At 36.0% G+C, this 15,300-nt stretch overlaps 2 protein-coding genes across 2 annotated transcripts; both read left to right on the forward strand.

Annotated features, from left to right (window-relative positions):
• The first annotated feature begins 5,282 nt into the window (after positions 1–5,282).
• LOC110025079 (E3 ubiquitin-protein ligase ATL6-like) lies at positions 5,283–6,939 on the forward strand. The gene has a single exon (XM_020725342.1). The coding sequence runs from the start codon at positions 5,594–5,596 to the stop codon at positions 6,770–6,772; it is 1,179 nt and encodes a 392-aa protein (XP_020581001.1). The 5' UTR covers positions 5,283–5,593; the 3' UTR covers positions 6,773–6,939.
• A 4,640-nt stretch (positions 6,940–11,579) lies between these two features.
• On the forward strand, positions 11,580–12,833 carry LOC110025035 (putative clathrin assembly protein At4g40080). Its single transcript, XM_020725276.1, has one exon. It carries the CDS (start codon positions 11,696–11,698, stop codon positions 12,521–12,523), a length of 828 nt encoding a protein of 275 aa, XP_020580935.1. The 5' UTR covers positions 11,580–11,695; the 3' UTR covers positions 12,524–12,833.
• The last annotated feature ends 2,467 nt before the right edge of the window (positions 12,834–15,300 follow it).

Consider the following 15,300-nt stretch of genomic DNA (forward strand, 5'->3'; position numbering starts at 1 on the left):
TGCTCATAAAATGATCTCTATATTTACATGGGAGATGGTAGAACATGTGATATTATATGTTTATCACTTTTTTAATGTGGTATTTATAAGATATTTTAAGTATTTTACATACATGAGACTGTTGTTTGACTGCCGAATCACTAGGTCAATTAGGCTAGTATGGCTCCAACTTGGTCAAATCCAGTTTGGTTGATTTGATTGAGTCAGTGCAGCCGCTCAATTGGATTCGATTAGCATTGGGTTAGTTGATTACACTTTGTCGATCAATCCATTTAGTCTAACTATTAACCCCCAATTCCTAAATGTCTCAATAAAATAATCTTAATTTATCATTATCACTGAATTTTTAAAATTGGGAAAATTACAAATTGTTTAAAGAAAATATACAAGTTCAAATTTGAACATTACATATCTAAAAGGTATTAACATTATTTTAAAATAAAAATAAATTTCCTATTTATTTATGCTCATTTCAAAATTAATTTAATAACTTTTAAGATTTATTAAACCAAAAAGTTTTGTATTGAAATTAAAATATTTCTAAATCAAAAGAGAAAAAAAAAGAGTTTTCCCTTAATAAAACAAATTAACATTCTACGTATTTTCAAAGACGTGCTTCTCTTGCCTTCTAATTCACAACAAGTTAGGATTTTGACCTTTTCAACCAATTCAAGTCAAAAATATATATATATATATATCTTTATTTTCTTTGATATTGTGCTCATGAGGAGGCCGGTCGTGAAATAACAAAATAAATTTAAAAAAAAAAAAAAATTTTTTTAATTGAATTTATTTTCATTAAATAAAGGTTGGCAGAAATTATTCTTTACCTGGTTGGTAGGCTGACTCAATTAAAGGCAATGGCACTTCAAGGCCTTTTTGAAGGCCCTTAAACTTTATATTAATTAATTCATTTTTTTTTTTTTTTTTTTTTTTTTTTTTTCTTGTGACAACTATAAGTCTCTCCTATTAGAAAAATACTTTAAGTGGTCATAAAAATTAAATCCATATAACTATTATTATGTTTATATTCATTTGATTTCTAACTTGTCATGGGATGTTCAATGAGTAGCCAATTATAGCTCTTAGAATGCTTTCTAAACAATAGACTAAATTGAGTTCAACTTATGTATTGTTTATGTAATCATGCTATATAGCCAGCTAAATAATGTATGTTTTTTTACCAAATCTATAAAAATATTTATAATACTTAACTAAAACTTTTAGATAAAATTGCATTTCCCACAACAACTTTACAATCATGATTATAAAACTATACAATCCAAACCAGTTCCTTAAAGGATTTATTCACACAGCCTTGTCTATCTTTATCTAGTACGCTCACTCACTTTCTCTATATGTATATCTACATTGTACTTTTTCTTTGGGCTTGAATCATTTCTATTAACAATATTTTTTATTTTTATTTTATTTTTTTTTTTTTTTGAAAAAAAGAGGATCCAATATCCTCCTTGGTGTAATATGTGAATGAAATTGAAGAATATAAATTAGAAATAGAATTTACCTAAGTTTGTAATACATGCATGTCCAATATATGATATAATTATAATGTCATCTTAGAATAATTATAGCACATGTGTTGAACCTTTTTGAGACCTAGAGACTCTATCATTTGTGAGTGCATACAAGTCAATTAAAAATCTTGTTTCATAAAGAGAATGATAAAGAATGATTGATGAAATTCTTTTGAGAGAACCATAGGAAATATATTAAATTTTGATCTTTGGTAAGTTCGAGGGAATTGGCTCCTCGGAGATTCCCTGGATCATAGGATTTCAAAGAGAGAAGAGAGAAAAATGGTAATAGAGAGTGATCTTGAGAGATTGAGGAAAAAAGGGATAATGTTTTCCTATCCTTTTCTCTTTTTGCATGTCATGTTTCTCCAGTGTCTTGATGAAAGACTGTGATATGAATGTCAGGTATTGTCAACCATTATCATGTATTATCGGGACAGTAGTCATTATTGGTACATGGGTGAAAGGATCGGGCTTCAAGTGTCATGTGACATCTTTAATAAGAGACTGATGGATGTCCTTATTTGTCCTGATGACTTTTCATCGGTCATGTTGACTTCCTCGATAGCTGCCTCTCGTATAGGTGGGTTAGGTTGTCCATTTGAGGAAATTGAGAATAATCAGATTAACAGGCAGACTGAATTCAGGCAAGTCAAGAGGTGGGCTCGATTCAGGCAATTTGACAGGTGGGCTTGATTCAGACATTTTGGCATGTGGGCTTGATTCAGTAAGAGAAATTTAGCTAAATTTCTTATATACTCATATTTTTGTATACAACAAGAGAAGTTAATTGATGAGAATATTCTTAGGAATTTTTTATTTCTTTTTATAACATACAAAATAGCTCCTTTACTTTCAAAAAACAACATGTTGCGTCTCTTAGACACTAGCATCATCTAACTCAAATAGTTGTTACCTTAACTCTTACTTCAAGATGATGAATATAATCTCTTAAGTTGATTACTCGAGACCCATGCAAAGCATCTGATTCTGCCATCGCTTAGTTTATAATGTTAATACTTAGTTCTTATCAAGGATCAATAGGTATACTCTCCTTATCGAGATGCTTGCTTGGAGTAAATGATTTCAAGTTTCTCTTTATTACTTTAAAGAGGCACCATAATGAGAATTCTATAATCCTCTTTTGAGAGACATTACTCATTTTGCCAACTTATTTTAGCAGTTCATTGCATATTTTGTAGGCGCTAAAAAGTCATGAAAATATCTTAATCTCTCTCGAATATGTGGCAAGAGCAAGGAGATGGGCTTAACCATGCTCTCACTAGGTTCTAACATAAGATTATCAGAATCTCCAAGCTTATTTGAACAACATTTTATTTTGTGCTCTGCTTGCTTCAACTAAGGCCTCAGACAGATATTTAGCCAACCAAAACATTGATATAAAAGAATACAACGACATGAGCTCAACTACTAGGTCTTTTCTATATAAATCCACCAAACATTAATTCATGATGTCCTTCCTAAGATCAATATTATAAATAAAACCAAAATTTTTACTCATGGTTCTACATAAAGAGGGAATTTTTTAAATTTTTTGGCATCATCAAAAGATCAGAGAAATTATACTGACAAAATAAATATTTTTTTCATGCCCATAATATTAATTTGCACAAGAAATAGGAATATAAATGATAGTATTATTGTTTATCTCATTTATATTTTATGATTACATTAAAATATATATGAAAAAAAAAACTTTATGAGTTCTTATGATAATAAATATGATTTTTATATTCTTTGATATTGATATATTTGATGTTGAAATGAGGCTCAATCAATGATTGTTATATGGATTTTTCATAGCCAAACTTGACATATATTGCTAAAGACTTTTCCAGTGGTAGTTTCTATTAAAGTTGTTGAGATTATGTATTATCATGTAAAATTGGAACATGCATCATATACTAATAGCAACAATCTCCACTCTTTATTACTAAAAAAAACATAATCTTATTATTGAGAATAGTTTCAATTATTATATTTTTCTTAATTATTGTGTTCTACTACTTATATATAGACACTAATAGATCAACAAATTATTCAATTCAATAATAACCAAAAGGTTAGAAAAATTTGACTCACAAATTAAATATCAATTCTTCCCATGTTCATAATATAAATTTACTTTCCTGAAAGCTTTTAAAAAATAATTTTGTTAATTTTTTATGATAGCAGTTGGATCAATAAATATAAGTAGACTGATCAAAGATATCTTTTATTCATAATATAGTCCTCTATCTATAGGCCTAGGTCTCAAAACTACAAAAGTATCTATTAGCACCTTTATTATTAACTTTTAGAGTTGTTTTTTTTGTTAATTATAGAGTTATTTGCATATAATAAAATCGGGGCCAATTCAATCGACGAGGATTGTCGCCTGGCAAGCCTTGGTTCAGTCAATATATAGTTCGAAAAAGTGCTTCCCGTCAATCGTCCTGAAGGCTGATCACCGCCCTACAGGATTTTCTTTTGGCGTCTTATTTGTCAATTATTTGGATTAGTGTTTCATTCACCAATACTTATCTGAAAATGATCGTCGTCCGCATCTACGCTCGATCGTCCTCACCTTCTTCTTGAGCCGCTCATCTGCTTTGAGATTCATACTGTCACATTTTTATGTGTATAATAGCAATCATGATTTTGATATGCTCTGTGGTTGATATATTTGATGAAGGAATTTGATGTAGTTGATAGTGTTGGGTCCAAGCGATTCCATTGCAATTTACCTCCAATCAAATGATGCATGGAAAACGAGGCTCGACAGAGTTTGTTGAAATAATTTTCCATAATTAATGTTTTTTTTTCTAAAGTTAATGATCTCTTTTATTGTTATTTCGGTTGAAGTTATTAGAATTATTAATTTATTAAATAAATATTAACATATTCTTATGGAAATTTATAGTAACCATTAGTATGTGATCTACTATTTATTAGAAAAAAATTAGTTAATAAATGATTTTTTTAAGTTTTAGACTTATTTCCTTTTTCAATTAGAAGAATCGAGAACTAGAGCGTCTTAATTTGTTTGCGCACCACAATTAAGAGTCTGTTTGGAACAACTGTTGCTTATTGAAACATCTGTTGATGAGTTGATTAAAAATAATTTGTTGATAAGTTAGTTGTGATGGCTACTACAAATTTTTATTTTTTTTGGAAAAGTGACCACAGCCAGCAAGTTGCTAGATATGTGCGGTGTGAAAACTATGTTTTCAACGTTTTAAAAACGCATAAGCTGTCAAAACGCTATTTACCCAAACAAGCAATGTGCGTTTTCAAAACGCCACAGCACTAAATAAGCTGTCCAAACGGACCCTAAAGCTAATCATCTAATTATCAGAAGGTGATTGTAACACAAGACAATTGTTTAAGCTGTAGAGAAAGAAGCTAATTTGCCAAAATGATGATAACAACTAACTAGTAATTATTAACAATCTAATTGGTGATTATCATATGAAACAAAAAAAAAACGGTTTTTTTCCTATTTTATGAATATTTCTACTCAATTAAATAAAATTGATAAATATCTCAAATATAAAGTACAGTTTAACTATATTGAATAACATGATATAGTATTAAAAATTCAAGCACAACATATGCTCCAACATCATATTATATATATATATAGTCAGGTAGGAGACCAAAACAACACTTTTAAAGGCTCCTTCGATCACCGTAGAAGATATCACCTTATCTACAAGTGCAACGGACCAAGTCCGCTAATACACTATGATCAGTTACCGTCACCCCAATGCCCCAACCCCTTCCTCCTTTGCGTTACAGTCACCATTCGGTAATTAAGTTCTCCGATTAACCTTCTGCACAGTCGAACTACGGTCATCTACTTCTCGATTCTTCTATTAAAAAAGAGAATGAAAATCAGTTCACAATCTCACCGCGAGTCGCACGTGCAAATTCCGGTGAGATGACCGCCACTTAGCCTCCGGCAAGTGTTTGACCAAAGCTCCTCCTCCTTATCATTATATATCTGTTCTTCACTCTGTTCTTCTGTATCGCGAGAGCAAACAAATCTACCGGCCATGGCAACAAAGCTCCACCGCCGTATAATTGCCGGCGATCACACCGCCGCTGTTCTTTTGCTGATCGTCTTCTACCTCTTCGCCTCCGACTTCGTTCAAGCCCAATCGCCGCCGAATGGAAACAATAGCAACAACCCTAATTACTTCACGTCGGCGAAATTCAATCCATCCATGGCCGTCATCATCGTCGTCCTGGTGAGCGCGTTTTTCTTCCTGGGGTTTTTTTCCATCTACATACGCCGATGCGGTGGCGGAGGCATGGATTCCTTTGCAGCAACTGCGGCCGCTGCCGTCGGCGGCCGATCCAGGAGGCAGCGGGGGCTAGACGCAGCGATTCTGGAAACATTTCCCACCCTCGTATACTCTGAGGTGAAGGAGCACAAGATTGGCAAGGGTGCGCTCGAGTGCGCAATCTGCCTCAACGAATTCGAGGAAGAAGATACAATCCGCCTTCTTCCCAAATGTGACCATGTCTTCCATCAGGAGTGCATCGACGCCTGGCTTGCCACTCATGTCACCTGCCCCGTTTGCCGCACAAATTACGCCGTCGATTCCACCGAGACCCCTACCACCGAAGGAACGACTGATGCGCCGGCTCCGACTGCGGCGATGGAAGTCATCCGAGGTCCAGATCCGGCGCCGCCGGTGACCGATCATGTCGCAATCACGGTGGATGATGGAGAGAGGAAACATGAGATGAAGGAGCTTGCACGAATCGCGAGCAGGGTGAGAAGGAACGGGTCGAGGAGGGGGCGGCCTCTTCCGCGATCGCACTCGACCGGTCATTCGATAACGCAGCAGGGAGAGGGTTTGGATCGGTACACGCTGCGGCTGCCTGAGAACGTTCGGAAGGATATCATCGCCGCCGGGATGTTGCAGCGGCAGAGGAGCTTAGCGGTGACGAGGGGAGGTGATGGAAGCTCGAGGAGGGTTTCGGGAGTAATCGGGGACGATGGCAGCCGCCGCGGGAAGACTGTACGGCTAGGTCGTTCGGATCGTTGGCCTTCTCACTTCGTGCGGTCGTTCTCGGCTAAGATACCGGCGTGGGGGAACTGGAAGAGAGGAGAGGAAGGTTCGACGAAGGAAGGATCTGTGAAGGGGAAGTTCGCCGCCGGCGGCTTCTCCAAGAAGAATCCCGATGATTCGGAGTCGTCGACCGCCGCGTTGAACCGCGTTTAACCCCGGTTTATTCTTTAATTTCACTCAAATTTTTTTCGGTTTTTTTTTTTTTTGTATTTATTTGAGTGACGAATATAAAGATTAGGCGACGCGGCGTTTAAAGGGGAATTGTTAGGAAAAACAAGGTCTAATTTGTACAGCGGAATTGTTTTATAAATATGTTGAATGTCTTTTTTTTTAATTACTTTTAACAAAATAAAAAATATTTATGAAATTGTTAATGGCCGAGCAATAATGAAGGGTATACAAGTCATTGCATTGTGTGCGAATAGGAAGGCTTTGGCGTCTTCTGTCCGCGTTTTCTACGTGGGACCCATACGACACGTGTTCCACAAATTTAGAGTCCATGAAATTAATGCCAGGCTCACATATTTAAGAAAACTTTATCGCAGCATATTTATCATTAGAAATCTAATTTTGAATATCTGGAAGTCCAATTAGGAGATGCCACGTAATTTATGTCAACGTAGCCTCTCTCATGGGACAAAATTTGTGCTATTTATAGTTACATGAAAGTAAGATCGCCTCTTTAACTTTCTAGAAATGGTCCATTTGCCTACATTATATTATGAACATTATTGGATGAAACAGTGGCATATGAAGACCATGTTTATAATGACATGTTAAATGGAATGAGATATTCTAACAAAATCTGATTAAATCAATTATTTTGAGATTAGTGTAATAAAAGGAGTGTCAATCAAACTTGATATTACATTCATCTTAAAATAAAAATATTATTTGAGTCAATTTTTTCTTCTTTTATCATAAATACTAACAAATTACTTAATTTAATTAATGCATGTTGAGCATTGAAGTATTATTTTATAGCAATAAGCAAGTTAAAAAGATGAAAAATGTTAAATAATGAGCATAAACTTAAAAGTGAACCAACATAAGTTATGCAACAACTAATATAAGTTCTCAATGGTTAAGCTTAGTTATGAGTAATAATTTAGTCTTCATACCATCATTGCTATTCTATAGTATCTCAACATATAATAAAATGGGGGATATAATATGATAGCCTTCAAAACATCAATATTTATATAATTTTAGATCCAAAATTGTTCGGCAGACAAGTCATGAAGACCATAACACTGAGTATAAACGCTTATTAATTGTCTCCACATCTTAACAAGTCTCATCTTGACATATCAGGTTTTTAAGTCTTGCAACAAAACTAACAATGACGATGAGATTTTGACCAGTGGATGAAGAAGTAGCAAAGTTTATAAACAAAATAGTTAAAAGACGACGAAGAATGATTGTAGATCTAATCGAACTTTCCTACGATATCTCGATATGAATTCCTCGTCTTCTCTTCATCAGTGAAACTCCAATTTCAAGCCAGATCCTCTTATGACTTCTCCACGTCCTTCAAAATCGATTGTAGTTATCTAATTGTGATTAAGAGTTTTATTTATTGTTTTAATGGTGTTCTATGTTATATGAATAATGGAATTTAGGTTTTAAATCGTAATATTTTAAGTCTTATGTATGCAAATTCTCTCAAAGGTATTTTAATAAAATGATTAATTGTTTTAAACTATATAGAATTGGTCTACTTGTGTTGATGCATAAAATGATTATACTTTAATACAAAAAAAATTCATTTTAGAATGTCAAAATGAGACTGGTAAAGATTTATTTTTGTTTTTTTTTATAAATATGAGTTTTGATATTGTATACACGAAGCTGTCACCACGGATCTCAAAGCAATCGAACATCAAACGGCCCAGATGACAACCAGACGATTAAGGCGTTCTATTGCCCTACAACCAACCTCGTGATCAAGAAACGACCGACACAAGTATTGTGAAAGATTCAAACAACAGGCCACACTTGCGGTCTCAACTAACTAGAGCGTCCATGGGAAATTTTGATCGCGGCTAGACCGGGCATTGGGCTGGCCAGGTTTGGCGTGGGATGGGCTTACTCAAGTTTTGACTAGTCAAAGCCGACTCAAACCGGGCTTGAGCCCGGATTCTATTTATAATTTCAGAGCCAACTCGGTCACTAAATGAGTCGGGCCAGCCCGAGAGCCCCCATGGGCTTTAAAAGAAAATTGATTTTTGTATATCAAAAAATAAATAAATAATAAAATCCTTAACATTTTCTCTAGAATAATGTCATTGATTTAAAGTATTAAAAAAATATGTAATAAGAACGTTTGAAATATGAAATGATGTGTGACAAGAGTTTTAAATTGATTTTATACGTATGAAATTTTTTATACTTTTAAGTGAATTTAATAGCAAATTTATGGACGTGGGTTTTTAAACTGAAAACGTCTCGATATGTAAATAGAAAAGAGTTGAGTTACATGCATACTACTCATCAATTTCTATTTAATATCTAACACATGAACATCAATTTCTACATAGTTTCCATCTTATATATGCATGAAAGTTATATTTCACTTTTTAAAAAAATTTAAATGTGATAAATTTATGGCTAGATAAAGAAGAGGAAGGATGATGACATTCACCTAAAAAACTTGCAATCACGGAATGTATTTAGTTAACTGAGCTAATGAGTGGGCCTGGTTTGGCGCGCGTCGGGCTCATTTGGGCTTTGACTAAGTCAAAGCAGGCTCGGGAAGAGGTGAGCCCAAGTCTAATTGTGGTCGATCGGCCGACCCACTTTACCAGGGCGGATAAGATCGCCACTCCACCGGACACCTCAGCTGACCGACGCAAGACACGGTCGCCACTCAGTCGGTCGCCTAAGTCGGCAAAATTCAAACAAATAGGCCAGAAATTTACCGTAATATTAGGATTCAAATTGAAAGACAAATATAGTATGAAATATAACGACTTGATTCCAATATCAAATCATTTATGTAATTGTACAAAACACATCTTTATATATATAAGGCAAAAATATGAATAAATGGACCTCTCCCAATTGTTCTCTCAATTGTGAATTCTGGTCTTGTCCTACTTTCTCTTCCTCATCCGTCTGTTTCTAATTCCTGTGGCATGTTAGCAAAGGACAATTTGGGATTCAACAGATATGTTATAAAAACAAAATTTTCAATCATGCATGAATTTTAATGCAATTTAAAATTGAAACCATTTGAATTTTAATTTCATCAAATTTACAATCAAATTGGGACTGTCTAAATAAGACTAATCTAACCATGCTAAAGATGATTCGATCAAAATATAAATGAGCAAAGTCAAACGCATTTGTATTGTCATTAAAAATTTTTAAGACATTAACTGAAAGGCAAAATAACTTTTGAATCTAACATGCTTTTGATCAAATCTAATATCTTGATATGAGAGTTCAACGAGCTTAAGATCACTTAATTTTTTCGGTTTACAAAAAAACTTAAAATTTTTAATGAATTATCTATAATCAACATAATCAAAATTAATGATCAGATAATCTTATTTTTTACAGTTGTAGGAAGAGGGAACTTATATATCATCATATATAAAATCGATGATGTCAAAAGTGTAGAATTCACCATTTTTTCAATGTTTCTCTTATAGAACTCTTTTTTTCAATTTATGCGTTAAAATTAAGGCATAAAACTCACTCCATCATTGTATATAAAAAAAAAAATATGCCTTCAATCATAAGCCAAAGTTCGCAGTAAAACAATCTCATGGGTTTGGTTTAGCCCAACTGTTCAGGAGACATGACTTTCATTGGAATGGCCAGTTAGGGTAACCCATCAACCTCACTCGTTGATGTGCCAACTGTCTTAAAATAGCAACTGACTGACCCATCGAATTGTCTTAGAGAACCGGTTCGTTGAACTGGTCTAATCATTCCATCTGACAAACTGACCAATCATACTCACTAACCTAGTTTGTTTATTCAGCAAGCCTTGTAATTATAAGAATGCAAAAGTCAAGACTATATCAATTATTGACATATGTCAAATTATGATTTATGAGCTACATGACACAAACATTGCAATTTTTATCAAGTCATCGGGAGCCATTTTTATAAAATACAACTTGTATTTTATTTTTTATAGGATATGTATAAAATGGGGAATAAGACTGCAAGAAGGATGATTTTCTCTTGCCTTTTCGGCGAACCTTGTGTTGTGACTCCCATGAAACATTTAATGTCTCCTCTCCCCACCATATCATCTCTTGTACTCTATCAGAGAGAATCAGAAAGCAAAACTTATAGTTCATGCATGGAGAATACATCAATCACCTTTTTTCACTCTCTTACACAAGTCTCTCCCGAGTTGTGTGAGCTCACGCACATTATAGAACCCGATGTGCTACAAAGATTCACCAATCTTGTTTCAAGGGTCACTTGTTAAATGTATAAAAAATTAATTTTGTCAATTTAAAATATGAATATACTTCTCAAACTCTTCTAAAAGTCATAAAAGTTATTTTTGAATAATTATATATAAATATAAAATAATATATAAAGGCATAATGGATTTTATGAGGAATAAAAAGCCAAATGTCCCTTTTCATACTTGCAAGCCTCAAAGGTCACAAAAATGAACTTTAAATTTGTACAAGTTTCATAATAGTTGTCAAGCCTAGACATAAAAAATGAATTATATTTTTTTATTTTATTTACTCTAAGACTTTATTCCCCTAAAAGCAATAAAACAGCCATTATAGACAAATTGTGAGCTTGCATGCACAGCCATGAGCCATTCATGAATCCAATTTCTCTTATAAATATTATTTATAATAAATAGCAGATGGCACTGGCTAATAAAACTTTGATTTTTATAACATATCTTTATCATATGCACATGAAATTTATTTTTTTAATTTAAAAAGTAAAAAAAATTGTGGAAAATCAATATCAAATCAATCGCCGCTAAGCCTGCAAACCCTAATTTTCCGAAACCCTGCAAGAACCGATTTTGACCCCAAAATCCAATTTTTTTTTTTTTCCCATCAAGCTCTCCCTCTCTCCCTCCCCATGGGCCGAAAGCTCCGGCGATTTGTCGGCGCCCTGAAAGACAAGGCTTCCCTGACAAAAGCCGCATTCGTCTTCCCTCCTTGCTCCTCCGCCGCCGATATCGCCGTCCTCCGCGCCACCTCTCACGACCACCCCTCCTCTCCTCCCCACCCCCATCACATCTCCGCCCTCCTCTCCTTCGGTCACGGAGCCCGCCCCGCCGCATGCGCCCTCTCCTCCTCCCTCTCCTCCCGCCTTCTCTCCACCCGCAACCCCTCCGTCGCCCTCAAATCCCTCCTTTTACTCCACCTTCTCCTCCGCTCCGCCCCCTTCATCCTCCTCGACTCCCTCTTCTCCTCCCTCCTTCCTAAACCCTCCGGCCACCACTCCCGCAGCCCCCTCCTCCTCTCTTCCTTCCCCCTCGGCGCCGACCCCCTTTCATGGTCCCTCTCCTCCTGCGTTCGCTGGTACTCCCGTCTCCTCGAGCTCCGATTACTCCTCCCTGAACCCACTCCCGATCTCTCCGACTGGGTTTCCTCCCTTCTCACCCGAGATCTCATCGCCGAACTCGACACCCTCGTTAAATTTCTCGCAGAGGCCTCCTCTCCGCCGGAGATGCGCTGCGGCGGCGGCCGATTGGTGGCTGAAGTGGAGAAGTTGGTGATTGAAGATAGGATTGCCGCGGAGAACGGGATTCTAGCTCGGCTCGGGGAGGTTCGGGAGCGAATCGGAGCGGTTGGCTTCGCCGATGCGGTCGAGTTGGTTTTCGTCCTCCGCCGGCTGGAGGATCATCGGCCGGCCCCATATGGATGGATGAGGATTGCCGGCGCCGGTTTTGGAATGAAGTGAAGGACGTTAAGGCGATGGCGGAGGATGTTGTTGTGAAGAGGGAGGTGGAGGCCAGAAAGCTGCGGCTGCTTCGGGCCGCCAGCGCTTCGGACCGGTTTGCGGTTCGGTCCGGGGAACTGGTTGTGTTTGGTTCGAACCGATGGATTAAATAATTTTTTTTTTTTTTTTTTTTTGTATTATAAATTTTTGTGTTCTTCTTTTTTTGTTTTGATTAGAATAAGTTCTGTTGGTGGTTGAAAAGTCAAGGGGCATGTTTGGGAAGAAAATATTTTATGAATTTTAGTAGTTAATTACTTGATTAATTAATGTGTGAGAAGTGGCTTGCACGACAGGTGTTCCTTTATAACTTAACAAATAAGGTGATTTATGTTATATTTTAATTGTAACTTATTGCGAAATGTTTAGGTTAAGTAAAGGCCTCTAAGTTCAACTTTAGGGCCATTTTATTCGAACTAAAGATAGTAAAATTTAGTTAGTTCATGCTTATAATATTGGTGCTGTATACTTTATGCTTATCGGTATGCACTGACATTATTGACTATGATTGGCTATAGATGAGAGTATTACATAAAGCTGATATGTGCCTCCTAATTTTTTATTTATTTAGTACACAACCGATGAAGTGGGCTGCATATTAAAAGATGTCAAGATTAGTCAACGAACTAAATTAATTATTTAAGAAGAAAATTAAACCAAAAGGCAAGAGGAACTTCGCGGGACTCTGTTGAGTCGTTCGCTTGGTTGCCGGGCCGATTGACATGAAGGTTGAACAGAAGATGCCGGGCCGATTGACATGAAGGTTGAACAGAAGATGCCCATAAGATTAGTTGAATGGGAGGCGTCCTATTGCCCAATGAATAAGATGAACCAACTAGAGTTTAAGAGGAAGTTGTAGGCATATTCAACCGAGGAGCCTTCATATTACCTTTATGTGAGAGGGTCTGTCACAACTAGATGAAAAAGTACGGGCCAACAAACAAGGATCGCCGCCGTCAGTCAATAATTACTTATCAGCCCATTTTAATGTATTGTATAAATGAAGTTGGTACCCTCGCGTCTCTTTGTACAAAGAGGAGACCTAAAGGTAATTGTGTAATAAAGACATCTCCTGTATCTATAAATAAAAGATAATGTCATGAGAAAAAACTCTACACTCATTTTTCTTGTTCTTCTCTTCTCCCTTACTTATCTCGCATGCTCTATTCCTTGAGTGTGGTTCCCAAACATTTTTAAATTCAACATTCTTTAAAAATGCGGTGAGCGTGAAATCAGGTCATCGACATAAGAGAAGCATAGTGGAGGGGCAAGGCAACAGTTCAAGAAGCACGAAGCCAAACGATAGATGTGGACAACACGAATGAAATTGTGCAGCAGTAAGTAACAGAGATGAAGGAGCAGTTGATGCTAGAAATGAGAAAGCAAATGGTAAGCACATTTTAAGAAGTCCTAGCTAGTGTATTTGGTTCTTTTTAAATCTCAGAGTAGTCAGCTTGTCCATTTATATGTCGTCGTCGTATGATTTTATTTTTCAAATAAATCTCTCTCTCGGATCATATAAATGATTTGAAGATAGGAGGAATTAAAAATACACAATACATGATGAAAATAGATAAACAAATTTTAAAAAGAAAAATGGAAGACGCTTTTACTGTAATTCTCGTGTGATGGATCGAGAGTATAAGTCTGAATAAAATTAGATCGAAATACTTCGAAATGTGATATCCACAAAGAAAATTCATGCATAAGCCACCCATAAACAGAGAACCAAAAAGAATATTTTTGTTCTTGGGTTTGGGTCATGAGCACTCTCAAAGGAACATATCTCCTAGATTAATCACATTTTATGGGATACCTAAGAATACTTTCGATAAAAGAGAACTTGCTTACTTTATCTTGATCGGTAAATAGGTCACAAAAAGGATGATTATTTCAACTAGGAACATTCGAATGCTTTTAATCTGTCATCAAGCCACATGACATGGAGTGAGTCTCTCACATTATGAATGGGTAGCCGCTTATCGGCATATAAGACCTACAAAATAGCCAAGTTGACTCATACGATCCACACTATGCTTCGAGGGTCTAACCAGGCTATAAGGATAGAGGGTGAATCACCGTATTCCAAATTTTCGAAGACTTATCTGCAATCGGGGCATATGAGATGATATTAACAAAGTCACAAAAGGATGACATTGCACAAAAGGGCTCAATAAAAAAAGAGGTAGAGTGATCCTAATAGGGTAAAGATAACCGGGTTGGGACACCCATAATCAGTCATCCCAAAATATTATGACCCTAAGTCTACCTGGGTGTGAAGTTACTCTACCCAACACAACTAAAGACTCGTTATTGATAATCCATGAATTGCGTCTTCAAAATAAATCTATGTAGTCATAAGGTCAAAAGAATGAAACTCTAAGTTCTATGACTCGTAATGATAGAGCTGAAAGAGTTAGGACTTGTACCCAACAAATAAATGACGAATTTGTCATAGGAAATGAGAGAAAAAATTGTGGTTCCAGCTACAAAACTAAAAACACTCCCGCAAAAAGACTTATACCCCGTATGAGCTGGGAAGGTCTCTAAAACCCTAAATGTGCTAGACAACCACCCAAGTGGAAATATATGTTAGGTCAATTGGATTAAAGAAACAGAGGGCTACTGCTTGGGACATGCAATTATCTAAAGTGTTAAGCGTAGAAACCCTATTAATATGCCTATATGATAGCGTGCATGCAACCTATTTAAAACCAATCCGACACCCAAGTAGAAAAGTA

The sequence above is a fragment of the Phalaenopsis equestris genome, unplaced genomic scaffold (genome assembly GCF_001263595.1).
Source record: "Phalaenopsis equestris unplaced genomic scaffold, ASM126359v1 Scaffold000287, whole genome shotgun sequence".
In the NCBI taxonomy this organism is placed as follows: Eukaryota; Viridiplantae; Streptophyta; class Magnoliopsida; order Asparagales; family Orchidaceae; genus Phalaenopsis; species Phalaenopsis equestris.